At 51.2% G+C, this 26,214-nt stretch overlaps 10 protein-coding genes across 10 annotated transcripts; 7 read left to right on the top strand and 3 right to left on the bottom strand.

The window, feature by feature from the left end:
• Positions 1-120: 120 nt before the first annotated feature.
• naa35 (N-alpha-acetyltransferase 35, NatC auxiliary subunit) lies at positions 121-2,767 on the top strand (the record flags this gene model as incomplete). The annotated part of the gene is made up of 7 exons (XM_014689568.1): positions 121-151; positions 214-333; positions 387-454; positions 510-638; positions 707-937; positions 990-1,451; positions 1,502-2,767. The coding sequence occupies 7 exons, from the start codon at positions 121-123 to the stop codon at positions 2,765-2,767; spliced, it is 2,307 nt and encodes a 768-aa protein (XP_014545054.1).
• Positions 2,768-3,159: 392 nt separating this feature from the next.
• Positions 3,160-4,222, bottom strand: PMP47B (Peroxisomal membrane protein PMP47B; the record flags this gene model as incomplete). Its single annotated transcript, XM_014689567.1, has 3 exons — positions 3,160-3,269; positions 3,335-4,065; positions 4,134-4,222. The coding sequence occupies 3 exons, from the start codon at positions 4,220-4,222 to the stop codon at positions 3,160-3,162; spliced, it is 930 nt and encodes a 309-aa protein (XP_014545053.1).
• A 740-nt stretch (positions 4,223-4,962) lies between these two features.
• Positions 4,963-10,092, top strand: G6M90_00g049430 (uncharacterized protein; the record flags this gene model as incomplete). The annotated part of the gene is made up of 1 exon (XM_014689566.1): positions 4,963-10,092. One exon carries the CDS (start codon positions 4,963-4,965, stop codon positions 10,090-10,092), a length of 5,130 nt encoding a protein of 1,709 aa, XP_014545052.1.
• A 361-nt stretch (positions 10,093-10,453) lies between these two features.
• On the bottom strand, positions 10,454-11,875 carry G6M90_00g049420 (uncharacterized protein; the record flags this gene model as incomplete). Its single annotated transcript, XM_014689565.1, has 3 exons — positions 10,454-11,460; positions 11,521-11,603; positions 11,694-11,875. The coding sequence occupies 3 exons, from the start codon at positions 11,873-11,875 to the stop codon at positions 10,454-10,456; spliced, it is 1,272 nt and encodes a 423-aa protein (XP_014545051.1).
• Positions 11,876-12,363: 488 nt separating this feature from the next.
• Positions 12,364-13,161, top strand: grpe (the record flags this gene model as incomplete). Its single annotated transcript, XM_014689564.1, has 2 exons — positions 12,364-12,651; positions 12,724-13,161. 2 exons carry the CDS (start codon positions 12,364-12,366, stop codon positions 13,159-13,161), a joined length of 726 nt encoding a protein of 241 aa, XP_014545050.1.
• Positions 13,162-13,805: 644 nt separating this feature from the next.
• Positions 13,806-14,215, top strand: DAD1 (DASH complex subunit DAD1; the record flags this gene model as incomplete). The annotated part of the gene is made up of 3 exons (XM_014689563.1): positions 13,806-13,901; positions 13,976-14,038; positions 14,093-14,215. The coding sequence occupies 3 exons, from the start codon at positions 13,806-13,808 to the stop codon at positions 14,213-14,215; spliced, it is 282 nt and encodes a 93-aa protein (XP_014545049.1).
• A 621-nt stretch (positions 14,216-14,836) lies between these two features.
• On the bottom strand, positions 14,837-15,773 carry rhoC (GTP-binding protein rhoC; the record flags this gene model as incomplete). The annotated part of the gene is made up of 3 exons (XM_014689562.1): positions 14,837-15,193; positions 15,254-15,457; positions 15,528-15,773. The coding sequence occupies 3 exons, from the start codon at positions 15,771-15,773 to the stop codon at positions 14,837-14,839; spliced, it is 807 nt and encodes a 268-aa protein (XP_014545048.1).
• A 657-nt stretch (positions 15,774-16,430) lies between these two features.
• On the top strand, positions 16,431-17,102 carry elc1 (Elongin-C; the record flags this gene model as incomplete). Its single annotated transcript, XM_014689561.1, has 3 exons — positions 16,431-16,554; positions 16,629-16,677; positions 16,958-17,102. The coding sequence occupies 3 exons, from the start codon at positions 16,431-16,433 to the stop codon at positions 17,100-17,102; spliced, it is 318 nt and encodes a 105-aa protein (XP_014545047.1).
• A 4,464-nt stretch (positions 17,103-21,566) lies between these two features.
• nirA_0 (Nitrogen assimilation transcription factor nirA) lies at positions 21,567-24,116 on the top strand (the record flags this gene model as incomplete). The annotated part of the gene is made up of 5 exons (XM_014689560.1): positions 21,567-21,722; positions 21,817-22,533; positions 22,599-22,912; positions 23,016-23,360; positions 23,528-24,116. The coding sequence occupies 5 exons, from the start codon at positions 21,567-21,569 to the stop codon at positions 24,114-24,116; spliced, it is 2,121 nt and encodes a 706-aa protein (XP_014545046.1).
• Positions 24,117-24,505: 389 nt separating this feature from the next.
• Positions 24,506-24,904, top strand: G6M90_00g049360 (uncharacterized protein; the record flags this gene model as incomplete). Its single annotated transcript, XM_014689559.1, has 2 exons — positions 24,506-24,777; positions 24,841-24,904. The coding sequence occupies 2 exons, from the start codon at positions 24,506-24,508 to the stop codon at positions 24,902-24,904; spliced, it is 336 nt and encodes a 111-aa protein (XP_014545045.1).
• Between the last annotated feature and the right edge of the window lie 1,310 nt (positions 24,905-26,214).

Genomic DNA, 26,214 nt, shown 5'->3' with positions numbered 1-26,214 from the left:
TCAGAGGCTCAGACCTTGTGCCAGCTAGCCACGACGTCTCAACAACTCGACATTTGTATATCTACACCAACATCCCAGGCTATTAAGCTATGCCGCCATTTTGGCTGTAGTGTCTTCGAGATGGCCGATCATGGAATCGGCGCCGCAGACGGTACATTTTAATTTTTTTTGTCATATCCCATGACCTGTAGTCTTTGCTAATGGCACGTGCAGAACTCTCCCAACTATCATTAGGCGGCCACGGTCCTGAGCCGCCCATGCCGCCACCCAACTTAAGGACCGCGGGCATCATTGCCACTGACATTTCAGATAATTTTGCGGCAGCGGTCAGAAGTATGTATCTGGCCTTGTGGGAGAATATCGTGCAGCGACTGAATGTGTTGTAGCGCTGGAACCCGGCGAGCTAGTCAAGGATGGCTTCTTCACACTTTTTGACTCCGTCGCCGCCCTGGAAGTTGGTATTTATGTTACCTCGTATTCGATTGATATCTCACTAACGGTTGTGGTAGATTATGGATCCTAAAATGGACAGCGGATGTGTCCAGCCGGGGGAGGAATTTGAGGTGCTCTATGACGTGTCACGACCGTTGCTTCCGGAGGAGGTGCTTGGTATAATGGATCAACTGTTGTGCCATGAGGTGAGTGGACCGACGAGAAAGTTGGTGTAAATATGTGAATACGGACTGATATAATGATCGTTGCAAAGATGTCCTGGCATTTGGGATACCCCTTGTCGCAAACAATATTTACCAGTGTTTACGTGGACGCGCTTTTGATGCCTGCACCTGGCAGTATCCGACAGGCAAAATTCATTAGGAATGGACATCAGAATGTGAATCAAGAGCCTATGCTTGATATTCTCCGGGCTTATTGCCTAGGAATGCTTAAAGCATGTGGACATGTTAATGAACGCATCAAGTCTGAGCACTTCTACGAGGTATGCTGCCCCCTTCACTACAACTTGATCTTTCTACTGAATACAGCTCTAGGAGGAAGACTTTGTACCTAATACATACAATCGTACTTTGTTAACTGAATTTCCCACACAAGACGTCAAAGATGTACTGAAAGCAGCAAGGGAGACCGTTGAATCTCTGAAGGGCTCGATACCTGACGGCGTTTCTGAAGCACTCACGAGTCGCTTGGACCTGCGTTACATCTTTTTGGATGCTACAGAATCGCCGCAGTATTTGAAGAATCTTCCCAAGGCGAGGTTGCCATGGGAGGAGGCGATTGCTATCTTGCCTCGGATATCTTCGACACATTCCTTGACTAAGTCGGTCGAGGACGCTTTCAGCACCAAACTACAGAGGAAATTGGCTAGTACTATGCCGCCGCGACCAATTGTTCAGCTCAAGTTTGATGATGCGTTTAACCATCTATCGCGATTGCTTAAGGACGGCCTCGATGTCATTGGTGTCCTAGAATATACTAATTCGCAATGCCTTCAGGTAAGACATTATTCCCCTCTCTCACTACAAGACACATCTAACATTGTTAGAACTTCGTGTATACCTTTCAATCAAAGAAACCTCAACCAATGGTTTACGTGCGAACCCTTCTACAAACATTCCTCTTCAACGCTATGGAGATTCTGGGCTCTATGAGCATTCGCCAACTCCTCGACGACGACCTCTCCATTATCACCCTCCCCGCAAACACGTTCCTTGACAGGGATAATGACGAGATCGAAGCCGTCCATGATCCTCGTTTCGTCATGTCCCAACAAATGGAGCTCTTCCGTCAAAAAGCCGCGCAACCATTCCTCGACATTTTCAGAACCGCCTGCCAAAACAGATGTCGCGTCCGTCGAACTCTGTGCCACTTGATTCGAGACTGGGAGAATCTGCAAGTCGACGCTGAGGACATTGACCAAATCCTGCAGATCAAGACTAAAGAGCCGCCACTGCTGCAGCGATCTACGTTGGGCCTCAGCCCTGTTGAAACTTACTCCCTACCTTTGTCATCGTGGACGTATCTATATAAGCTGCAACAAATGGAGGCCATTGTCCAGCTAGGCTTCGAGCTTGAGGTCTATCAGGCAGATGAGCTGGCTGGAATGTACTGGTACTTGAACTACCTGGCAAAATCCCGCCTCCAACACACCGAAAGAATCAAGACATTCGTTGTGCGTCAGGCTACTACGGTTCGATCCTTACACACCATCGACCCGAGCCAAGAGGCCCAGCTTCAACGATCTCTTGCGTACATGAGACTTTCTTTGCTGCAAGCAGCAGTGACCTGGGAGCTCTCCGATGCCCTCAGCTGCATATACACTGTCCTGAACCGCTACGCAATCGTCAAACCGCCCCCACGCCCATACAGCAACGACCAGCTACGCTACGATCTCCGCATGCGACCATTCGCTTCCATCGGCTTGCCCTCTCTCCCCAGCTTTGAAGAATTTACTCTCGGCACAAAGCAGCCGGATACTAGCACAGAAGAACTTCTCGAATACGCCGAACGCGCAGCGACAGGTGCAAAGAGAGGCTTTGAAACACTTAGCAAGTACTCGGCAGAGGATAGTTTTTCTGTAGGATCACACGAAGCATGGACTACCTCGGTGAAAGGCGCACTGAAGGCGTGTATAGCTGCGGGAGTTGCAATTTCCAGTCTGCAAAAGGCGTTGCGGCGTACAGTTGGCGAAAATGGCACGGGTGATGTGCTGCATGTCACGGCGACGGTACCGACTCCAGATAAGGCGTATCACGAGTGGTGGATTGTACCGAGGATCGTTCCAGTTGTGACAATGGAGATGGGTAACTAAGCGATGAATTGGGCTAAGATGAGTTTTTAATGAAGTAAATTGATAATGGATCCGTCTACTACAATCCTGGTGGTACAGATATTTTTCTGGTATCAAGCTCTCGTATGTTCATCTCTTCCTTTCTCCCCTCATGATGGTATTTCTTTGTCTGTTCTTTTCCTTTTTTTTTTTTTTTTAATTCACCCTTGTTTGTTTCCAACATCTCCTCGTCACGCATCAAGGCACAAAGGTGCCACAGCTGGCGACCGACTTTTCTTGCTTGAGTTTATTCCTCTTGTGAACAAGTAAAACACACTTCACAGGAGGCTGACTTGTAATGCGCTCTCTGACAGAGAGCCGTTCCTTTTGGCTCCACTTTCGCATTGACTAGCATCGGCAGTCTAAGAAGTGATTTAAGCCTTGCGGCTTTGACGAAGGCGAACAGTCTGCTCATACAGCGCATCCTTGAAGGCGAACAAGAGAGCGGCAGTCAAGACACTCTGGGTGACCTTGGGACCAATGCCTGAGTCACCACGTTAGCTGTTGCGCTCATACCAGATGAAGTAGAAGAAGCGGGAAACCACATACCCTTGTACAGACCGGCGTATCCCTCCTCCCGGATCACTCTGCGCAGAGCTTCGGTCATGCCCTCCTTCTTATTGCTATGGCTACCAGCAACGTGCATCTGGCTCTTGACAGTAATGTAGGGGTACGTCACCGACGTGGCGAAGAGCTTGCCAAGGGCACCGAGGAAGAAGGCCACTGTGGGCGTGACCTTTCTTCTCTTTTCGACATAGTTCTTCATCTGCTCGAAGAGCGTATACTGAAGAATGGGGTTGATGACCAGGACCAACGCCGGCAGGACGCCGGAGAAGAGAGCCTGGGGACCCTCGTTCTTAAGGAGGGCCATCAGCGTGCCCAAGGTTGTGGGCTTCCTGGCAGGCTTGCCAGACTCCAGGTCGGCCTCGGAGTTCTGCTGGCGCGTGGTGACGCGAGTGTTGACAACCCAGATGGGGTTGGTGATGATGACGGTGGCAGAGCCGGCGATGGCGCCGGCAATCATGGACTCAACAGTGGTGAGCTTCTTGCTGGCGCGGCCAGCCGTGGCGGCGGCCTTCTCGAAGAAGGCCCGGGTCCACTCATACCAGTAGTAGTAGACAAAGTTGGTGACGCTGATGCCAAAGAGCGCCGAATTGATGCCCGCATACAGTCCGGGAATCCCCTCGCGCGCGACAATCTTCTGGACGGCGTCGATGAACTTGCTCTCGGCCTTTTTGGACTCGACCTGAGCGCGGGTGGAGAGGGTAATGAGAGGATAGCTGTAGGTCGCAAAAGTCAGGTAAGCATTCCCGCGCGCATTCAATTGGTAAATGTGTGATTCTCATACGTCAACACCATGGACAGGATGCCGCCGCCGGCGCCAGCGAGGGCGTGAGCGACGTTGTCATTCTGAGGGACCGGGGCTTTGGCAGCCATTTTATTATTCTGGGGGGCCGGGGGTTGGAGGAACAAAAGGAACGAGTCCAGATATTATATTACAAGAAATTGGCTTTAAAAAATCCTAAAACGTCTCTGAAGGCCAGCAGGGAGTTTAAGTCAAAAAAGATCTGAAAGCGAAGCGACGCCATGCAACGGCTGCTGGTAGTAACGAGCCGAGGTACTCTCTGGTAGGCTGATGCCGAAGGGCAAGAGTGCATTGCACATCGAGCGAGGCAGGAGCAACCCCAGGACCCACCGTCGCTTTGCGGAGGGCCGAAATGAAGTCATGCTTCCGTAGCGTCCCGTAGTCTGCACAGCACGCCGTCAGCCGGTGCCTGTGGTCGCTGCACTGGGGTTTTGATGCATGTGACCAGAGTGGGCGTACCAGACGCCTTTGCCTGTGACAGAGGTCTCCGGAAGAACCATAATTGCGCGGTCACAGTGACAGGACGGGACCCTGGCTGCCGCTAGTCCCGACAGGGAATGAAGTAAACAAAATTGGCAAGACCACCGCCATTCACGCAGCGAGTCAAGACATGCCCATCCACGACTTGGGCACGCTCCACGTTAATCGTCCATGAAGCGGTGGGCTTGCATTCCATGCGCAGCCCTTCAGCACCCACGGTTGAGAGCCGACACCAACCAGTGAACCCAGAATTTGAATCATACACACAAAAGCAGCATTGTCGCTCCGGCTGAGCGGTCAAGAATTCGTTGCAAAGGCTGAGCGCCACATCATGTCATCGCCGGATCCTCTCAACGATTCGACGATGGCAGAGCTCGCCTCAGTACCCCCCTCCTCCGTGGCTCGCCGTGTCACGCGAAGTCAGTCGTCGCAAAGGTTCCTAGCTCTCGGCAGTTCGCCTAGAAAACAAATGTTTGAATTGCAAGTTGGCGATCGGATGTCGCCACAGCGGCTGCTTGTCACGGTTGAGACGGATGGACAGCAAGAGGATATCAGTATTGGGAGCAATGCCAAGCGCAAGTTGTTTCAATCGCCTATTTCCACGTTGTCAACACCTGCGCGGCGGCTAAGAGGACGAACCACCACAACAACTGTTCCTCTGCGGGAGTCAATAGAAGAAGACGGCGATGACGCGACAACCCCGAAAGCACGAGGCCGGCAACGAAAATCGAATGGAACCCCAATGCCCAGCGCGGGCACGAAAAGGCGCGCAGGTACTCCTGTGAGGAGAACACCTAGGCGCCTGCGAACATTAGCCAGCACAGATGGCGAGGAGCCGTCTTCAGAGGCTAGTGAAGAGGCCAACGTGCAGACCACACCAACACCGCGACGACGCAATTTGCGCCCGCGCAAGACTTCGAGGCCGGCTCCTTCGAGCGAACTTGGAACAGATATCACACCACGGCCTTCTACAGCAAGGAGGGGGAGGCGGAGGCGTCAGGCACTAGCACCGGATGAACTGCTGGAACTTGCCGATGAAGTTGGGGACATCAATCTTGACACAACGCAGCTGCCACCCGTTACGAGCGAAGACGAGGTGGACCTCGTGAGGGCACCTTCGGAGTCGACGGATGATGGATCTCTCAACGCGCCGGATCCTGCGCCTGCTCCTCCTCCGGCCCCTGCTGTGCCATCATCCCCGTCACCCAACTTTGCGCCAGCTGTTGCTGAGCCCGATTCAGACATTTGGATAGGAAGCGCTTCGAATGAGGCCACTCAACGCGCTTCAGCCCGAACACGAAAAGATGTGATACCCGAGTCGTCGCCTCGCTTCCCGCTGACTACCTATACAGAACCACAACTGGATCGGTTTGAGACTTCTCAAGAGGGCTATTACGGTGACTATGGATACGCAGATGCGGGAGCAGCCGCCAGTGATCGATCTTCGATTGATGAGCCGCTTGAGGATGAAGACCCCGCCGCAACTGCCGCTCCGGCTGGTTATGACACTATTGCGCAAGGCGAGGACTTCAGCATGATATTCATGGACTCAATACCCTCCTTGCAAGCCGAGTTTAACAGCTCTGTGCATCCGGTTGTGCACGAGGAGCTAGGCGATGAGACCAATCTCATCATCAACAACACCTTGGAATCCCTCCGACAGGCTGATCGTGACGATCCCGAAGAAGATAATGATGTGGTAGATACTATTGAGCCAGCTGAGCCACAGCCAGGGGAGGAATTGGCAATGGAGGAGCCGCTAGTTGAGAGGGAGCTGGTTGGCGAGGAGGTACCAGAGAGAAGCGCAACCCCAATCCTTCAATCGCCGTCGCCGAACAGGCCAAGCCCAAGATGGTCACGCAGTCCTCGAAAGTCTACTAATTCGTCACCGCTTCGGCATCGGGTTTTGAAACAGAACGCATTGCAAACTGCAGAGTCTCCTGCACAAACCAAGCAGACTGATAAGCTTCTCTCATCACCATGGTCTGATCGTCGACTGCGAAGTGCGGACCGTCTAGAGGAAGAGGTCTCTAAGTCATATGAGGATTCCTTTTCTGAGATCCCAGAAGCTGTGCTCACGGCTGCTACTCCGCGACGGCCACAAGCAAGTGTTTCCTACGACGATTTGGAAGATGAAATAGATCAAGTACGAATGGTGGACGAGGATGACGATGCGGTAGCGCCTGATGAAGACCAGCAACAAGTCGATGAGCCTGTCAAAATGACAGAAGCGGCTATAGGGCAGGGAGAAGAACATATTCGAAGCTTCGAGCCTCCTCAGCAGATCATGGAACAGCAAGTAGACGAGTCGCAGGAAGTGGATGAACCCGAAGGCGAAGGTGTCGAAGAATTTGGAGAAGACGATCAAACAGAAGAAATCGGGGTTGAACTAGACCACGATCATGACGAAGAAGTGACATCGAGGCAAGACATGTTGCAAGAAAGTGAGAGCGAAGAAGAAGTGGGAGAGTACGATCTAGTTCTGGATGAGAAGTTAAAGTTACATCCCGAGTCTGTGCCAGAGCAGGTTCAAGCCCTGCCTTTGAAAGCAAATACGAATGAACGGCGGGACGGAGAGTATGAATATGACGAGGATGAGCTGGATGACGCTGAGCTAGCTGAACTGGAAACAGAGCAGGGGTCGGCAGTTATGGATCAGACGGCTGATGCTGACGAGGACGAGGAACTAGACCGCACGGAAGACATGGTTGCTTCATCTCAGTTGGATGAGGAGGATCAAGAGGACGCTGATGAAGAGATGGCTGATGAGGTAAATGAAGATGAAGACTATGAAGTTGTGGACGAGCCTGCTTTGGTTGCCGCCGCAATTGCCAGCGCGGCGCTTCAGTCTAGCCCTTCGCGCTTACCGACTCCTGATGATACGCCGCCACAGGCTGAGCTTCAGACAGCAGATGATGTTGCAGGAAAATCAGCCCGGGGCTCACGGCCCCCGTCTAGTCTTCGATCTTCGTCTATATCACCTGGCCATTTCAGAGAGACTCTTCGCGCCACCGTTGAGCAACCCCAGGAAATTGAAGACCTTGGGGAGGAAGAGGTTCCCGAAGTGGAAGAGGTGTCTGAAGAGGAAGAGATGCCTGAAGAGGAAGAGATGCCTGAAGAGGAAGAGATGCCTGAAGAGGAAGAGGATCAAGAAATGGAAGAGGATCAACAAATGGAGGATGAGGTGCCTGTGTACGAGAAAAACCCAGAGGGCGAACTCTTCGTCCCAGAGGCTCAACAAGAGCCATCACTGGATGAAAGTACTCGACGTTCCGTGGATGCGACTCCTCCGCAGCAAATCTCGTCACCGGTTCAAGAGCCTGCATCACTGCAGCACGAGACTTCGTCGGACAAAATGGTACGGCCCCATCTCTCTACAATTATACGAGCGGGGCGGGTACTCCAGAGCATCACCTCAGATCCCCCATCTCCTGAAGGGCGTGAGAAGCAACTCGGAAGCCCATTCAGGAGTTCTGGCAGTAAGGATTCGTGGAGTGGTTCAAGAGACAGTCAGACGAGTCGTCGAATGAGTGGAAGTCCCTTGCAGGGCCGTAGCGCGGTCCCAACTAGAATCGAAATAGACAACCAAGCACAACAGGAGACTTCTGATTCTGCATTGAGAAGCGCAAGATATCCTAGTTTTCTAAGTCCGGTTCGACGCAGCAAAGAACCATCCGTGGAACGGAACAGATCAGATGGGTCGCCATCGAGACATTCATCGGCAAGCTCGATGCGTATTACACCCCCAAGCGATGGGGTTATGAGCTGGGTTGAGAGAGAGGGGCCGATTAGCCCAAGTTTGCGGGGAGATAATTCTCTGCGAGAGGCTGCTAGATTGCCAGAATTGAGCGCCAAGATCGAGGAACCTCGTTCCGCTGGGCAGGTTGATGCTCCTCTGGTTCAAGCTACCGTGGCTGAGCCGCCTCGAGAATCCACGCCAGTGGTCGAGGAGCCAGAGGCAGAGCAGGATGCGTCAGATGATGAGACTGATATTTGGGAACTGGAGGCACAGCGAGAAACGCCTCGCTCTGTTAGGCAACGGCCCTTTGGCAAGCGTGTTCCAACAAGCAGCAATCGCCGGGGAGCTATTCCAAGTCCTTGGACGAAGAGGAGTGTTCATCGACCAGCAATCTCAAGGATGATTTCACAGGCAGTGCCAGATCTATCTCATCTCACAGAGGAGCCGAGTGCCATCCCTGATCAACCTCCCCAGTCCAGCTCTCCAGATGAATACTCTCGTCTTGCTCAAAGCCAGAAGGAAGAGGCTGAAGCCAAGAGAGCGGCCAACGCTTCCGAATCAGCCGCCAAGGCTAGCAAGTTCGATCTTTCTTCGTTTTTCTCGTCTCCAGCAGCAATCCCGGGCATGCTGGCTCAAAAGCTCATGCCAGCAAGAACGCAATCGACGGTTCAACCAGCAAATCCTCCCATGTCGATGGCCGGACAGGCTCCTCCTGTTGTCCCCACAAGCTCCATGTTTCCGCAAATTCCTCAAAAGGATTTCCGGCCCGGCAGTAGCAACAGAAGCAGTATATTCTCGCCAGCGCGGCGCAAACAGCCGTCGTCCCCGCTTGAACTGCAGGAAGAATCTCCTGAGCAGCAGCAGCAGCAGCAGCAGCCGAAGGCCGACGCTGAAAGGCCATCCTCTCCTACGACGCCAGAGCAAGTCCCAATGCCCACCATCGCCCAGAAGCAAAACTTTACCCCTCGACCGGGACAAGCAAGCAACTCGTTCTTCCATTCCTCTTCCAATTCCACTGCGGCCGTCACCCCTCCCAGGATGCAGCTCTCCCACGCAGACATCCACAGATGGACACAACAAACGTCCAACGCAAGTGAAGCCTCTTCCGACTTCCAGCGCCCTCTTCTCCGTCCCTTGCCACCCAAGAACGCGTCTCCGACAAAGTCCAGTCTCCGGTCTCCCCTCAAGCCCCGTACACCGGGCCGTGTGGTCGAATTCACCAGCTCCGTCCTCTCACCAGCCGAGCAAGCGAAAGCCCGCCTGGATAACCGCTCAGCACAATCCAACTCCATCCTCTCCCAGGACTTCTTTGCTCCTCCACCCCCTCAGTCCATTGTCCAAGTCGACAAGGAAAACGCCTCCATGGACGATATCTCCATGGACGACGCACCGCCTCTCACCAAGCCTCCTCCCCCTGAACCCTTGTCCCAAACAACCTGGTCCCGCCGGCACTGGCTCCTGCTGGACCAACTGTTGCAGTATCGTCGGTCATCGCCATTTCCTGTAAATTACACCCGTGGAGCGGACAACTATCTCGGGAAAACGGTTAAGAGCCACGGCGAGGCGATGACCCTCGACAGGTGGCATTTAGATGTCGTGGATGCGTTCAAGGCAGAGGTGGGGGGTTGGGACGCAGACATCTTGGCCAAGAGACTGTTTGCACTTATTCTAGGCGAGGCGAGACGCATGGAAGCAAGAGACCGGAGAGTCATGTTTCACTAATGATTATGATGATGAATGTTTCTCATTTTTTTAAAGCATTTTTTACCTTGTGAGTCTTGGATACGAGGAATTCGGGGGGCACGGCGCTGGCGGAATGCACTTTGTTTACAGATACCACTTCATATGGTTGAGAATTGGGTTTTTTCTCTCTCTTTTGCCCACAAGATACCTACCTAGTACGATCCGCTAAGACGGGATTAGAATACAGAGCAAGTCATTGCACTTGGGTAACAGGACAGTCAGTCGTCTTTGGACGGGAATATGCTTGCATCACTTTTCCCCTGATAACAGGGTCAAGCCTTCTTGAACGCCTCATCTACCGTGACATATTACAATACAAGACACCATTGCACCCTTGTGTTTACTCTAGCATGGAAGCTTGGTTTGTATACAGCACATCCACCACGTTGCTCAACTTGTCGATTGTTGCCAGTGCTGCGTCGTACGATTCGTCGCGTTGCGTCTCGTCATAGATGATGAGACAGCCTGCTCCTTGGTCCAGCACACCGATGATGACCTTGTCCAAGATCATCTGCGACAGTTTTCGCTCGACCTGCTGGGTGTCGAGGCCGACCATCTTGGCAATATGGTCGATTTCGACGCGGGAAAATGGCTCAATGACCTTGATGAGATTCTGCTCCAACATGGCGTCATACAATCGGCGGAGATGGTTGCGGATAAAGGCGTCGCTGCCGAGTTCGTACCGGTAAGCGGAGAGGGCACGTTCGTACTCCTCCAGGGAGCGGTTCGAGTGTGCTCTGGCAATGGCCTTCATGGCTTCGAGATTCTTGCCGGCATACTTGACTGCTTGCTTGGAGGACATGAGCTGGTTCACGTCGTCGGCGAGATTGAGCATGATCTTGCAAAGGAGCATGTACTGCAGAGCGGCTTGGGCCTTGGCGCTCTCGTCTAGACTGTCGTAGCCGTCAAGTGCCTCGATAAAGTAGGAAAATGCCGTGTTAAAGTCCTTGTCCTCGGCGTGGAGCATGCCGCTCTGCATGTCTAGGTTGGCCTGCAGCAGGGGCGGAGTGTAGACACTCGCCGCGCTTGTTCGCGCCGTGGTGAGGGCCGCACGGGCCTTGGGGATGTTTCCAAGGGCGTGATAGACTCTTGATTCGAGAAGCTGGACTTCCACCAGGCGGAGTTTGTCGTCGAGGCGCTTCAGCTCACGCAGGAGGCTGTTGATGAGGGTAAGTGCATCGTAGTACGACTGCTTGGTCATGTAGAGCGCAACAAGGCGTACTTCGAGGTCCTGGCGCTGGAATGCGCGGCGCTCGGCGGTGGCCCATTCAATGCAGTCCTTTGTGATGTGTACTTCAATGTCGGTGCTGTTAGGGATCTCCTTGAAGAGGTCGAGCAGTTGCCGCACTAGAAAAGGATGGTTAGATGGGAGTGGTTCTGTTACCCAGAGAGCTAGCAGTCACCTACCCAGCTTTGATGATTTTGCCTTGGCAAAGGAAGAAAATACTGAACGGCTCTCTCGAACGAGATCTACCAACTCCTGTGTCTTCCTGCGAGTATGGGTTAGCGGCGACTTGAAATATTCATGTTGCAGCACAGCTTTGTCCCCTCGTGCGTGCAGTCATCCAATGGCCACTGACTTCTCGTCCCGATACAGTTCTCCCAGACTGATGAGCGCCGACTCATACTCGCGAGTGGCCGCATCCGACGTGGCAGCAGGTGCTTTGGAGGTGATTTCCTTGTAAATGGCTTCAGACTTTCGCGGGTCCGTCTTGGCAAGCTTCTGGGCTTCTTGGAGCCGGCTTGAATCGGCGGCCGCCATTCTGGAGGTGGAGCGGCGAAGGAGCGTCTTCTAACGGGGAATCGGGTTTTACGAGAGCGAAAACGGTCAAAAATGCTCGTTAGAGACGGAGACGGTCGGGTTGTTGACAGAAGAGAGGTTGCGTGAGCGGTATGTGGATGATGATGAGGTGCAATGCTGGATATCGAATTGGACGGAGCTCTGATTGGAGTTCCATTCTTCTTTCAGGTTGCCACAGAGCGCGTGTCGCAGGCCCCAGCCAACAGCCCCCTTGCCTGGTCGGGCGGCTGCACCCACCAACCAGCTCCGGGTTTGAAGCTGGTACCTTCCACGGCAGACTGGCAGACGGCCCGGGGTTGATCCGCCGCCTCCTTTGCCTCCGTTATCCGGCCTTGAAATTTCAGAGCAGCCGTGTAGACATTTCCCAGCTCACGCGATACCCTCAATTAACTGCACATTCACAGCTGAACCCTCCGCCCCTCCGCATCTCCGCCATATTTCCTCCCACAATGTTGCGCCAGGCTTTCTCTACCTCCTCCCGAGCTTTGCGCTCTGCTCCTCGCCTGGCAGCCAGCCAGCCTCTGCTGCGAACTCAATTCCAGAGAGCACCTGCTGCGTGGTCATCAAGAGCGGCCCAGCCAGCCGTGGCTCGGTGGTATAGCGATGCTAAGGAGGCACCTGCAGAGGGAGAGAAAGCTGAGAAATCTGAGGCCAAAGAGGAGGCTGGTGAGACGGATGCTGTCGCTGAGCTGAAGAAGTCTCTCGAAGCAAAGGACGCCGAAGCTCGTGACTGGAAGGTAAAATCTATGGCCCAGCCACAAATTCACCGGCTACACTTCCTTCTGGATAATATCTCACAATTTTGATAGGATAAATGCATGCGCACCGTTGCCGACTTCCGCAATCTGCAAGACCGCACTCAGCGTGAGGTCAAGACGGCCCGAGAATTCGCGATCCAAAAGTTCGCAAAGGATCTCGTCGAGAGCGTCGACAATCTGGACCGCGCCCTGACCATGGTTCCCTCCGAGAAGCTTGTCGTCAAGGACGAAGCTTCTCAGGACCTTGTCAACTTGTACGACGGCCTCAAGATGACCGAGGACATCCTGATGCAGACTCTTGCCAAGCACGGCCTGGAGCGGCTAAACCCGGAAGGCGAAAAATTCAACCCCAACGAGCATGAGGCCACCTTTATGGCGCCCCAACCCGACAAGGACAACAATCACGTTTTTCACGTCCAGCAGAAGGGCTTCAAGCTCAATGGCCGTGTTTTGCGCGCCGCCAAGGTCGGCGTCGTCAAGAACGCTTAAACCCATCACCCTCATTCATCAACAGAACAACATATACTCCTCCACTCTTCTAACTCACCAACATACTACTTCTCCGTCCTCTCAAAACAGCATGGACACCACCTCATTATAAAATATTAAAAGCGTGCGGCTGTGGATAAAACGCATGTCATTGTACTACTATGGGTGAAAATCAACCAAAAACTATGAATCTTCAAAGGGCCGGCGTTGGGTCAAGATGTATAATGCTCCTCTTATGATGGTAGAACAAGAAATTTCTATTACTTGTATTTTCAGGATTTTTTGTTTCTGCATGGCGGGTTTTGGAAGTCAAAGATGATTACGATGCGACTTGGACAAGAAAAAATCGTTGAGTGTACGAGTGGGTTTCGTGTACCTGTATATAGACGCATCTATCCGGCTCTAAGATGAGACCGCTTAATCCATCGTTGTCTAATGGATGTTTCCATGACTACATTACATATTTCTACGGGGTTACCTAGCGCTGCAAGCAAGGACCGGAGACCACTGGCTTGCCCCACAACTTGCTGTCATGTCACAACCCCACCACCCCAGTACGCGTTTCTACATCGCAACCGCGAGTCCGCGACGCACCTTATCCGCAACGACTTTTGCACATCAGGCCGCGCCCTGGACGAGACGACATGGCTAAGCGCCAACGCACCTCGGAAACGGACCCCGTCCGCGAAAAATCCTACTTTGACCAGCAGCGCGAAGCACTCCTCAGCGACATCGCGCTGGTTCGTTGCACCCCCCCTTCTCCAGCTCCAAACTGCAAGCCTGGCAATAAAGGCAAAGCTAACGAACTGCCCAGAGTTTTGAACACGTCCTCGCCAACATCAATAAACTAAACCGATCTCTTGAATCTGTCATAGAGGTAGGCCCCCGCCTCTCTCTAAGCTAAGACGTAACGCCCAGTCTAACAAGATAGGTCGGCAATGAATTCTCCTCCGTCGAAGCACTCTGGTCACAATTCGAAAACGTCATGGCAAAGGATGAAGCGAAACACCAGGGCGAAAAGACAGAGCCACCTGGTGACGAAGGGCGTGAATGATACCAATCTAAAAAAGAGCATGTATTACGATATAAATTACAGGTTGGAACGCGCATGAGCAGGCCTCATACGTTGGGACAATCACACACGACGATACGAAGAATTGCACGTCATTTTATAATTCCCTACCCAACTTACACTCAAGTTACTCAACAGGCCATCGTACAAATGAAAACGAGAGCAACAAAAATGCAAATATACCATGTAACAAAATTCGCAACCCAATCCGTATAAGAACAACCAGACTTGACCTTATCATGCTCATTCCCACGACTCCCGCAGTCTCCTACATTCCGTCCGTCATATCCTCCGTTCCACTCGGGTTCAGCTTCATGCCTAAGCCGACGTACTATGTACCAAAACCTCGGGAGAGCATAAGCATAATTCAAGCCCAGGATACCTGCCCTGCCTTCGACCATGCTATTTCTTCTACCCCCGAGGCAGAGTGTGTCCATGTTGTTCGTAATAAGTGCAATCGTAAAAAAAAAGGAAAAGGAAAAAACAAGTGTTAAAGCGTCGAGATCTCATGCGATGGTCATTACAATTCTGTATGCGACAGGCCAGTCCTATATGATTGATCGCGCTCGTTGGGGGTCGGAAATGGTTATCGTCAAGGGGCAATTAAAGAATCTGGCATCGTCTCTTCTTCTTTTTGGGTGGCTTCATTCCGGGAATCGGCAACATCTTTTCATTACCAGAGCCGGATCCCATGGCGTCATAGTTCCGCCTGTCATTGGCAACAACTGTTAGAATGGCGCGCTCAAAGATCTCGTCGACTCCTAGCATTTCTTTACTGCTGCACTCCATGTACTGAGCGCCCATCTTCTCGGAAACGGCCAGTCCCTGTTCCGTGGTGACTGGTGTCAGGCCCTGGGTTTTGAGCATGTCAATGCAAGACTTTTTGTAGCGCAAATCTGACTTGAGGCCGACCAGAATGAGCGGCGTGTACGGGCAGAAGTGAAGGACTTCGGGGTACCACTAGGCATTGTCAGCATCAACAATATCATGTTACGGTTGGTCGAAACCGCAGTAAAATACCTTGTCCAGAACATTGTCCAGTGAATTTGGGCAGTCAATCGCGAAGCAGACGAAAATCAAGTCCGTCTCAGGATAAGAAAGAGGGCGAAGACGGTCGTATTCTTCTTGACCGGCGGTATCCCACAATGCCAGCTCAACAGTCTTTCCAGTAGGACTATGTGTGGGGTAGGTGATGTAGTTTTCGAAAACGGTTGGGACATATTTCTATCAATATTGTTGTCAGTGGCCTGATGCAGAAACAAAACAAAAAATGACGCAGGCGCTTTCGTCTCACCTCTGGGAAATAACCTTGGCTGTAGCTGATAAGCAAGCACGTCTTGCCACAACCGCCATCGCCGACCACAACAATCTTCTTCGAGTAGGCTGGCACGTCCGTCATGTGGGTTGCTGCAGACTCCCGTCCAGAGGACGAGCTCACTGTGGTACTGACAGTTCCGTTGCTCGAGCGCGTGCGCTCTTGTCGCCGCGGCTGCTCATTGCTGGCCGGTGCGTAGTATGAATTGCTGTAATGCGAAGCCATCCCCCCTGCGCCGTGCGAAAAGTACGTGCGGCAGAAAGCAAAAAAAAAAAAACCAAAGAAAGAGTCGTTTGCGCCAAGGGAGTGGTTCAAACGCGACTTGAACCCACTTTCACTCGATGACAGTCTCTGGAATGCTGCTTGCCGGCTGGCGGGGATAGGAATAATAGAGGTGGTCTGTGGAGAGGACGACGCTTAATGCTTGTTTTCGGGTTATATCTGCTTCACCAAGCGGCGGGTGAGTACGGCAATGTTGACGGTGAGGATAATGGTGACGATGCGATCGACGCTGAGAATGTCGAAAAGAAAGAGAGGTGAAGATGGAAAGGTGTGGAAGAATTGCACTTGTGCGTCTCTCTAGTCGGGCTCGAACTGGGCAACAAGTGAAATGGCGGGCGAACGTTGAGGTGCAGCAGCCGAAACACCAGGGCGTCGATCTGTTGGCGAGGCAACTGAGACACGCTGGCCAATGAGAGGGCGCCGGCAGACGGTAAGCTTCTGGAGGTTCTTTTGTGGAAAAATGGGACCGCATGGGTACCTCAGCTAGCATGCACAATCGACCGACCCACTTTTGACTATTAAAACTTTCGCGCAAGCATTTCCACACTCGTCCTTTCACACTCTCTCCGTCACACTCTGCCTCCTCGCCAAGCACTCAGTATGGCGATGCTGCAGGCACCGAGCAAGTATGTCACTTTGGTCTCAGGCGATGGCTTCGAATTTGTCGTCCTGCGCGAGGCCGCCATGGTGAGCCCTATCATCAAGGGCATGTTGGATGTGCGAAGTGCGTGAATGCCATGGCTTTGCTGCATATTTCCAAGATATGTTCGAGTTCGATTCAGCTCACACCAGGTGCAGGCCAGTTCGCCGAGGCTAAGGATGCACGCTGCGTTTTTCAAGAGATGAGGTAAGCTTTTGGCAGCCGGATTGAGTAGTGCATGATGCTTCATCTGCGTGTGTGCCTTGGCCAGTAGGATGAAGACAGAGCAATCACGATGCAACACCATGTTCATCCGTCCATGACAGAACGCCGCTTCTTAGCTGGCCGGGCTGCTTGATTGTTCACTACACTTGAACTGATGGTCGGGGCATGCTCAATACCCTGGCCCGCCCGTCCGCGATGGTTTCTGCGGCCTTGATGTTGCACGATCCGGCAGCTGACGTTTTCATTTCCTTCCCTATCGCAGCGGCATGGTTCTCGACAAAGTGGTCGAGTACTTTCACTACTGGTACCGTTATCGAAATAGCGATGATGTTCCCGATATGGACATTCCCGTAGAATTATGTTTGGAACTACTAGCTGCGGCTGACTACTTGGGGCTGGATCAGTAAGGCTCTCCGTGTTTGATGAATCTGGAATATACCTAACGCTACGCGATTAGGGGCAATACGAACATGAAGTGACGAGGCAGACGATGCATTGATTTGGCGCAATGGCGTTGGGGATACGGCGTCATTAGGAAGGATGGTTTCCAAAGGCATCTCAGAACAGAACGTTTCAATGGTAACGAGAGAATTTGTTCAATTTATATTCGACAATATTTCTATTCCTTGCCCTCTGAATCACCAGCGAAAGCATGTTTCGGTTGAGCAATTCACCATGGACGAACTTTGGTCCCATTTCAGCATATACGTTCTTCTCTTCACTCCTCCGTGAGTCGAACGTCTATTAGAGATGGAAGATTGACAAATTCCCTCTCACTCTGCGTTGCTCAGTTGTGCATTGAGTTTTCGCTTTTTCTGCAGGGATACATGCAATATTGTGCTACTTATTCTAGCATTAGTTCGTGTCCACTCGTCTGATGTGACGGTGAAAATCCAGTATTTGATGTTGTGGTTTCCGGGCAGACTACGTGCGACGATTATTCGTCGCGTCCCGCGTCTGGCCAGGGCCATCGGGATACGCTATATATACATTTGCTCAATTACCCTTGGTAAACTGGAAGAAATAACGCAGCATCGGATGCTATATCCTGATTCGGCTGCCAGAGATGGTGAAACCAAAAGTTGCGAGACCGCAATGTGATATCAGCAGCCCCGGCGCCAACCTGGTCCGGTGCGGACTATAACGCCAGCCAAAAATTGCTGAAACCAAAGCAAGGCAAAGTAAAAGGGTCAGGGTCAGGGTCAGGAACAGATTAGATATCCCTTGTTTACCGCATATATAAAGCATACTGCTTTTCGCATCTGCATCCCGTCGGCGAGGTGGGCTCGGAGAACAGCCGGCTATTCCGTCCCAGATATTCCCAGGCACAAGAATCCTCCATCAATCTTCTTAGACTCTGTCGATTCCGTAAACCAAGCCATACTGGAGCTACGGTTATTTTTTGTGATTATTTAGCTCAACTTGTTTTTTGTCTGTCAGTATTCCCGTCAACGTTCAGTGATGCGCCTGGCAACTCACTAGCTTGACAGCATACGTGCAAAGGTAAAGGAGTTTCATGACAATTGAAGCCTACCCATCGCTGGCTACACTATCACTCTGAATGTGCACAGGTCTAATTTTTGTAACGGGCCAGGGTTCTAGCGAATAATAAGTAACTAAGATTTTAAAGATATATAAGTATATAAAAATATACTAGTTTATTATTCTTAATAATAAAGTATTTTTAAGTATTTTTAAGTATTATAAAAGAAGTGGGTTAAATACATTAATTGGACCTGCGCACATTCAGAGGGATAGTACACTGTGATAGATTGGTGTCAACTCACTTCATGGTATGCAAGTATACTTGCCACGGGCTATACTCATACAAGTCATTTAACAGCGGCAAAGATTCGAGAGTGGTGTTCTTGCAGCGCTTATTTTATTTTATTTTATTTTATTTTATTTTATTTTTTCCTTCAATGCTTAGCATTCAGCATCGATTGGACAGAGAATCTCCAGTTACTACCATGTAGAGAGGCCGCTCGAGCGGCATGGCCGAGTCCACAAGGGAGGTGGATTGGCTTGACGCGAACAAAGAAAAAGGGAGGAAATCTATGTCAGGCAGCCCTCTATCTTAGTCATGAACATTTCACTGTGCACTCTATCCAGATAAGTAAGGTACGTCTTCAAAATGAGGCGGGCGGTATTTATTAAACAATTTAAGAGCCGGGTCTCGGTCATTCCGTGCCCTTGTGTTTTGAGCATGATCAGATTTGAACACGTCGACAGCAGCAAGGAACATCATCTGAACACTGCGTCATAAAGCCTGTGAATCGTTTTGTGCCCTTCGATATGACATGCTCTGAAACCGTTTTAATTTTTGACGTTATTGTACGCGCAGTGTTCAGACTCCAGAGGCGTTGAACAGCAGTGTCTTTTTTTTTTCACGTCCATCTCCGAATAAGGCTGTGATGGCATACATTGTTCGCTTCATGATACCTGAGTGTTCACATGGTCACAATTGGCCGGATTTCTATCATGGCCGCACTTATGCATCTTGGGTCTTGTGCTCATGCGGGCTCTGACCATGCAGACAGCACCTGGGCAGTATAACGATAGTGTTCAGTATCAGTTCGTGAGGCTGTGTCACGGCAATTTTCTGTGTATAAATAATCGAAAATACCGCTGGCAATGGCTTGGATGTCTTTGGACGCAGACACAACCACGCAAGCACACTTTTATATCACATCCATCTAAACACCCATCTACACATCCTACCTATTACCGCCTGGGACTTCGCAACTATTATACGGGAAATAACACACGTCATTAAAAGTCTCCATCCGGAGGAGGGCTCCTCTTTTGGTAGCTCAACAGCAACAAATCCTCTTGTTTCGCTATGGACTCTGATGATCCCCTGTCGGGGGGGCGACCGATGGCCAATACTTCTAACACTATCAACTGCAACAAGACTGTCAGTCATTTTCTTGTCGTTTTAATCTGGCCAGAGGGGGAAGAAAAGGCTAAGGGTCTCCGCGAGACTCTGGGTAGTAACTCCCATAACTATCAGCTACGCCAGGGACTTCCTCATACTCCTTTTCGTGGATTTCTCCTTTTCTTGGCCGGCTTCCACGGGCAAGAACAGTGTAACCGCTGGGGGGGAATTATTATACGGGACCACTGGGATGACATTATTGATTCGTGAGTAAATTTACATTTCCTTTTCTGTGCCGTTCAAAGCGCAAGGTAGAGAAGCCAACACCAAGATGCATTTAGTATTCACGTCTTTGATCACGACTCCCGCTGTCTGGAAACTTTGACGGGGACTGAATGGCCAATTGATCTGAGTGACTTTTCGCAACTCGACATGGAACAAATCGGCATGGAAGACGGGGCAGGAGCTGCATCTGATTTGGAGGGGATGAATCAGATGATTGGCAATTTGAAGGTCAGTACATGTCGCATTCTCACCAGTTGGCGAACCGTGGTCAATGATGCTGGCTTATTAACTATATCACCCTTGTAACTAGTTGGAGATGAATTAAAATACTCGCTCTACATCTTAATTTTGAATTGAAAGGCACTCGTATGTCGTTCGCTAAACGTCCACCGCCGATGCGGCCAAACGCCCCCGGCGACAGCCTGGATGGATAGGCTCTTATGTGTCAATACTGTGTACTTCGACCTTTCTCCTAATAGCGCATGGCGGAGGCTATTTTTCTGGGGATCTTGTAGCTTATAAAATGGCGAGATCACGTTGGACAATGGTCATGATGAAGAGAGGGCCAACGTGTGCCGACGCTGAGTTTTACATAGTTCTACAAAGTTAATGAGAAGAGAGTCCCAGACCATGTATAGCATCTCAAAGCTGCCCTCATACTTTATGTGAAATCTTGCGGGTATCGCGGTACAAGTCTTCCAGGGCCAAGTCACAAAGTATGTACATGTTCACAACTCCACAAGTCTAATATCTGTCCAGCCCAAAGACACGACGCCTATTCTACCGGACCCTTTGTGAATATTGTGCATGGGACAGGCATCATGTTGTAACGGAGTCTCAAGCGTCAATCTTTGCCATTGCTACGTTGGCTTATGCATCACTGAGGACCCTAGGTGCGTGTCCTCCCGATTCCCGAAAGAGATTGTGGCTTACAGGAGGGGAAGCAAAGGCGGTGTTGTCTCATCCAGATTTTTCATACTGTTGGCGTTATTTCACCCAGTAATGAGGCCCATTGAGGACGGCAAAGATACGTCCTAGTACTCGGCATGTAAGCGGCGAGACAGCCACAGAGTGTCACACCGCCATGGCCCCTTCAGGGCTGAGGAATCGCATGGCAAGCTGCAGTGATTGATCCGTCCGGGTACAAGTACTGCCGAGTTACCGCTCGGAACACCTTGAATGGCATGGTTCGATTGCTTTACATCTCTTGCAGGGACAAGTCGTGGATTCGGCATGGCGGCCGCCAGGTCCTAGCTAGGCTCTGATCAGGAATGATGGTCCCGCGATAACTGCGTAAAGCAAGAACTACAAGTACAGCTTGCTTCCTGCTCTGCACCACAAGTAGCCTCAACGATGATGTTCAGAAAATGGGGTGTGCGGATGGTATAAGGTCAATGGGTGGGTGCATCGATCATGGCGGCGGGAGGAAACATTGTCTCGATTGACACGGCTAGGTCGAAATATGAAATGGCACAACCGGCGGTCTGAGACCTTTTCGACAACTCCTAAGCATAAAAATGTTTCATCTTCACATCAGCCGTGAATGCATAACTTTGCGCGGTGCTAATTGGCTCACGACCTCGGCGCACCTTCCGTTGATTTATCCCGAGTCTTGAGTCCTGGCTACTCCACGTTCATCTTGAGATTTCATGTCAATACTAGTTCAATTCTTCCATCTCTAATCGTGTATTCCGTAGTGACTCGCAACATGCCGGAATCGGCTCCCAAGTCCTCGAAATTTCGCCCGCTTCTTCCTGCTCCGCCTTCTGATGATGGCAGCATCGCCTCTAGTTCTCGTCGTTTGGCGAAGCAGTCTTCTCCCGTGACATCAGCTTGCATAGAATGTCGAAAGCGTAAAACCAAGGTAAGGCCGTGATACTCCCATGCTCTCCTAAGCTGGGCTCTTCCGTCCTGCTCGAGTTGCTCCTCCCCAAGCTGACAAATCTTTGCCGTCTCAGTGTAGTGGTAGTCGCCCTACGTGCACTGCGTGTATACGGCGACATGTGGAATGCATTTACGATAGGGGTCCTGACGAGACACAAGCCAAAGTGGTCAAACGCAAGTACGAAGAACTCAAGAGCCACAGCACTCCATATGAACGTATATTTGACGCAATTCGCTCCCGGTCTGAGGCTGATGTGGGAGCCATTGTACGGAAGATACGGAGGGGCGAAAACGTAGATGACATTGCCCGTCAGGTCGAGCACGGCGACTTGCTTCTGCAATCGTTTCTCGTACCCGAGGCAAGATATCGCTACGAGTTCCCGCTTTCTTCGAACCTGCCTCCCCATCTCTTGCTTCAGTCCAATGTCTATCTGAAGTCGCTGATATATAAGTGGGCTCCCCCATTGTCACTAGGAGATGCCGCCGAGTCTGGACCTTCTTCCTCACATCAACAGCCGGAGAATGCGTTTTCGGAAGCCGAGGCCCCCTACTTGATGCCGTACCATGCAGCCAAGATAATCAATACTCGTCTCAGTTCCATTGCGCCATCAAAGTGGACCAGTGTCAGCTCGGATGATCTGTTGATGAGAAGACTCCTCAGCGCATTCTTCCTCCAAGACCATGACTGGTGGACCGCATTCCAAAAGGACTACTTTCTTGAAGACATGTCCAAGATGCACGATGAACTCTGCTCGTCTCTACTTGTAAATGCGTTACTTGCATTGTCTTGTGTGAGTACATCCATCTCAGCATCTTTGACCAGAATCTATTTGCTGATTGAGCATGGCGGCCCTAGAACTATTATCGCGGCCTCGATGGCCGCACTGAGTTTTGGAATCCTCAAACCCTAGGCTACCGCTTTTTGGCAGAGGCCAAGAGGCTGTGGGAGTATGAGAAGGGTCTCGATAAGCTAACGACCATCCAGGCTGCTCTTGTTTTCCACATCATCTACAGCGGAACTGGGGCTGACAAGATCGGATACGCCTACACAGTCCAAGCATGTGCCATTGCCCACAAGATTGATCTATTCAACCCAACCTCTGTCACGGAAAATACCAGGTTACGTGACGCCAGGCATTACACGGCATGGGCATTGTTTAGTTGGCAGAGGTAGGTCTACGATCCCGAAACAGATATCTCGGTAAAAAAAGAAGGAGAAAAAAGAAAAGAAAAAAACTTTCCGTTTCATAGCCGGACTAATACGGATTCCCAGTCTTATGTCATTCCATTACTTCAGGCCTCCTCTCTTCAATCGACCACCAGCTAGCTTGCCAGATCCGAAGCATGAACCAGAGTGGTACGGCGAAATCTGGCTCAAGTACCCTCTTGGTAGGACTCTGTTTCCCAGTAGCTCAGGGGACGTTTTCAAGGCAAGGGCCGAGTTTGCCGTAATACAAAACGAGGCAGCACAGAGATTGTTTGCCGGTTCAACGCCAGCTCCGCAGCTCTCTGCTGCAGAAGTTGCAGTTTTCTATTTCCGGTTTAAGGGCTGGTACGACAGCTTGCCGGAAGCACTGTCTCCTCGAAGAGCCGTGCTTCCATCCCATCTCAAACTTCAGTAAGTACAACCTTCAAATTACTTTGTACTGGGTAGTTACTTTGCCAATGTGCTCTGTCTGCTGTTTTCGTCACGAACCCTGGCAATGACAGGGGCGGCTGTGCTTCTTGGCGCACTTGCCGAAACGTGGTACTAGTAAGACATATCTTCTAACAAAGACTACTCAGTATGCACTATTTCCAGATTCTTCTCAGACTTTTCCAGTCCCCAAGTCTCATAAATGAGCCCGGGTCAGAAGCGGACGCAGCCGTGGTTAATCTCTTTGGCCAACCGCCCCAGGAGCTCCTCTCATACGCAAAAGTCAGTCTAGAGACTTTGCTGCGAGCTTACTACTTACGACATGGCTTTGAGTGGCTCGACACATATCTCCTTTCTCTAATGCTAGACGTGGCTTTCATCGCTATTGAAGGAATGAAAGTCCAGGACAGTGACGCAGATCTCTCCGCACTACGTTCAACTATCATCCTGCTTGCCAAGGGTATCTACGAGCAAGGCCAGAATTTGTTCCTGGGGAAACTGGTATTTAATGTGGTGAGAGGCAAGATGCGCTCCGAGGACTTGGATACACTGGGGCAACTTGCCAGGATTGAAAAGATAGGGGAGAAGGAAGCCATCGGCCTCCAGCAAGCTCAGATGGAATGGCCGGTTCAGATCACTAGCATGGCGGACGATCCAGGGTCAAAGAAAATTGGCGATTTATCCAAGCAACTTATGGAGACGTCGCTAGAATTACCTGGTGAGGATATCACTTTATAGTTTAGTAAATACAACCGGTCTCTGGGGCTGATGGAGTTGTCATGACGATTCGAGACTGCTAGGCAAAGGCAGGAGGTTCTCAAAGGCCAAGCCACGAATGACTATTGGGCTTATCTCTCGTGATGTCATAACCACTGTTCGTTTATTGGAAGGAAGGCCCGGCAGCAGTCGAAGCAGGAAGCGCCAACGCCCAGCTCCTGCACTTTGTTTCACCCCAATTCACGACGCGTTGCGCGGCAAAGCAAAATTCTGAGAGTATTTACTCTACGCCACAAGTTTTCGTTTGTCGTATTTTTCCCTTGCTGTTGACTTTGGATTTTATTCATAGCGGATACGTATCAGCTGAACCGAGTCCCGAGTCCCGGCAAACACTAGCCCGCCAGCGCATCATGTCTTCCGGCGAAGGAGAAATGGGCGACGTCCACCTCGGGCTCGAGTACAGGGAAAAAGTAGTGGCGCTCTGGGACCGCAAGGGGTGGGATTTCGATGCGGTAGTCAGGTTGACGATGGGATTCAGCAAGGTCAAGACGGGGCACATCTCGAGGCACGAGAAAGTGGTGTGGTTTGTGGAGTGTGCTTCCAAAGACGAGTGTCGCGATGCGTGGCACCATTGCGTGTTGGCGCTTAGGCGTCGTTTTGTCGTTGTTCCTACTCCCTGGCGGTGAGTGCTGCTGCCGACGGGGGCGGGGTGTACGTGGTGCTGTTGATTTTGACGTTTGCGCAGAGTGTGCGTCGTTGCCACTGTTGGGAATGACATGGCGTCGTTTGAGGATCTTGAGCTCGTTTAGGGTGTTGGATTGGCCGGGATTGGGGGTCTTTCAGGGAAGACTGCTGCCGGACGATGAGTTTGGTGAGCTTCTGGACGGATAATCAGGGGCTCGCTCTTTTCAGGGGGAAAGGAGGTCTAGAGATGGATGTTGATGTTGATGTGAGCGAATTGTTGAGGTGATGGCTGGCGAGTCGGCTTGGGGAGCAGGGAATGCGAGGATTCCTTGTATGTATCGTCGGTTACATCAATAAATGAACTATTAGAGGATAACCGCCGAGTCGGCCCAGGGGCCGGGAGTGTGAGGAGTCGTTGGTCATGTTGATGTAAATGAACTATTGAAGGGACAACTGGCGACTCAAATCGGAGTGGAAGGCGTGTGAGCCATCAATGTCAGATGGAAGTAAACGAAATTCCCAAGAGAAAAGTGGCGGCTCGGCTGAAGAGGCATGTAGTTGGACGATTCTCAACTTGCACCTCCTGATGGGCATAATTCTTGTTGGAAGGAAAATGAAGGAGACCAACCAAAATAAGACCTCCTCTTCTGGGAGGCCTCCAATTTTGGCAGAGTCGTTAAATAATTCTGAACAAACAGCTCGTGACTCGGATCAACGGAAGACACAGCTGCTGGTGGTCAGTTTTGATGCGACGCATCGACTGCGTCTGGGCTGCGCCATCCATCTAGCTCTACCGGTAGAGCTCATGGGCGTGGTTACTCAAAACCGCGACTGGTATCAGATAAGAATAGCCAGCTCATCACATAGATCCGCGGCTGGTGAGACTGCGTAATCACCTCTGCCGATAGTTCCATGTGAACTGTAGATGACGTTGGACACCCGTGGCCAGGAGGGTTTATCTCGACGTCTGTTCATCTTGATCAGGGCGGACAGTTCCAATATAGGTTGCCAGCTGATGGCTCTTCTGCCCGATGATACCCCTTTGTTTCATAAGATGGAGCAAATATCTCCGTCTGTGCTTCGACACGAGCCACAGCAGACAATGGCCGCCTTTGAACGGAGCGAATCAGGGGAGACGTCTCTTTGTCTTCATCAGGGTATTTTGTCGGGGTTAAATCTTCCAGGCCCCGGCTTTGCTTTCACTTTTCCAGTCTCGATGCGTCCAGGATGGGCTCCCAGGCCATTGACCTGCTCTCGCTACCATAGAAACACTCTTTGAACAGCATTGGAAAGCTGTGCCCCTGCTTTCGGTTTGACACAGCCTCCATGCGTCCAGACTGGCCTTTCGTACCGTGGCTCAACTTTCATTCACAGATTCATGCCGAAGGCCATGGCCTGGAACACAATGGCCCTGCTTCCGCTTCTACACAGCCGC

This window comes from Metarhizium brunneum, chromosome 2 (genome assembly GCF_013426205.1).
Source record: "Metarhizium brunneum chromosome 2, complete sequence".
Taxonomy (NCBI): domain Eukaryota; kingdom Fungi; phylum Ascomycota; class Sordariomycetes; order Hypocreales; family Clavicipitaceae; genus Metarhizium; species Metarhizium brunneum.
The sequence above is the reverse complement of the archived record's forward strand: the minus strand, read 5'-3'. Positions and strand labels throughout refer to the sequence as shown.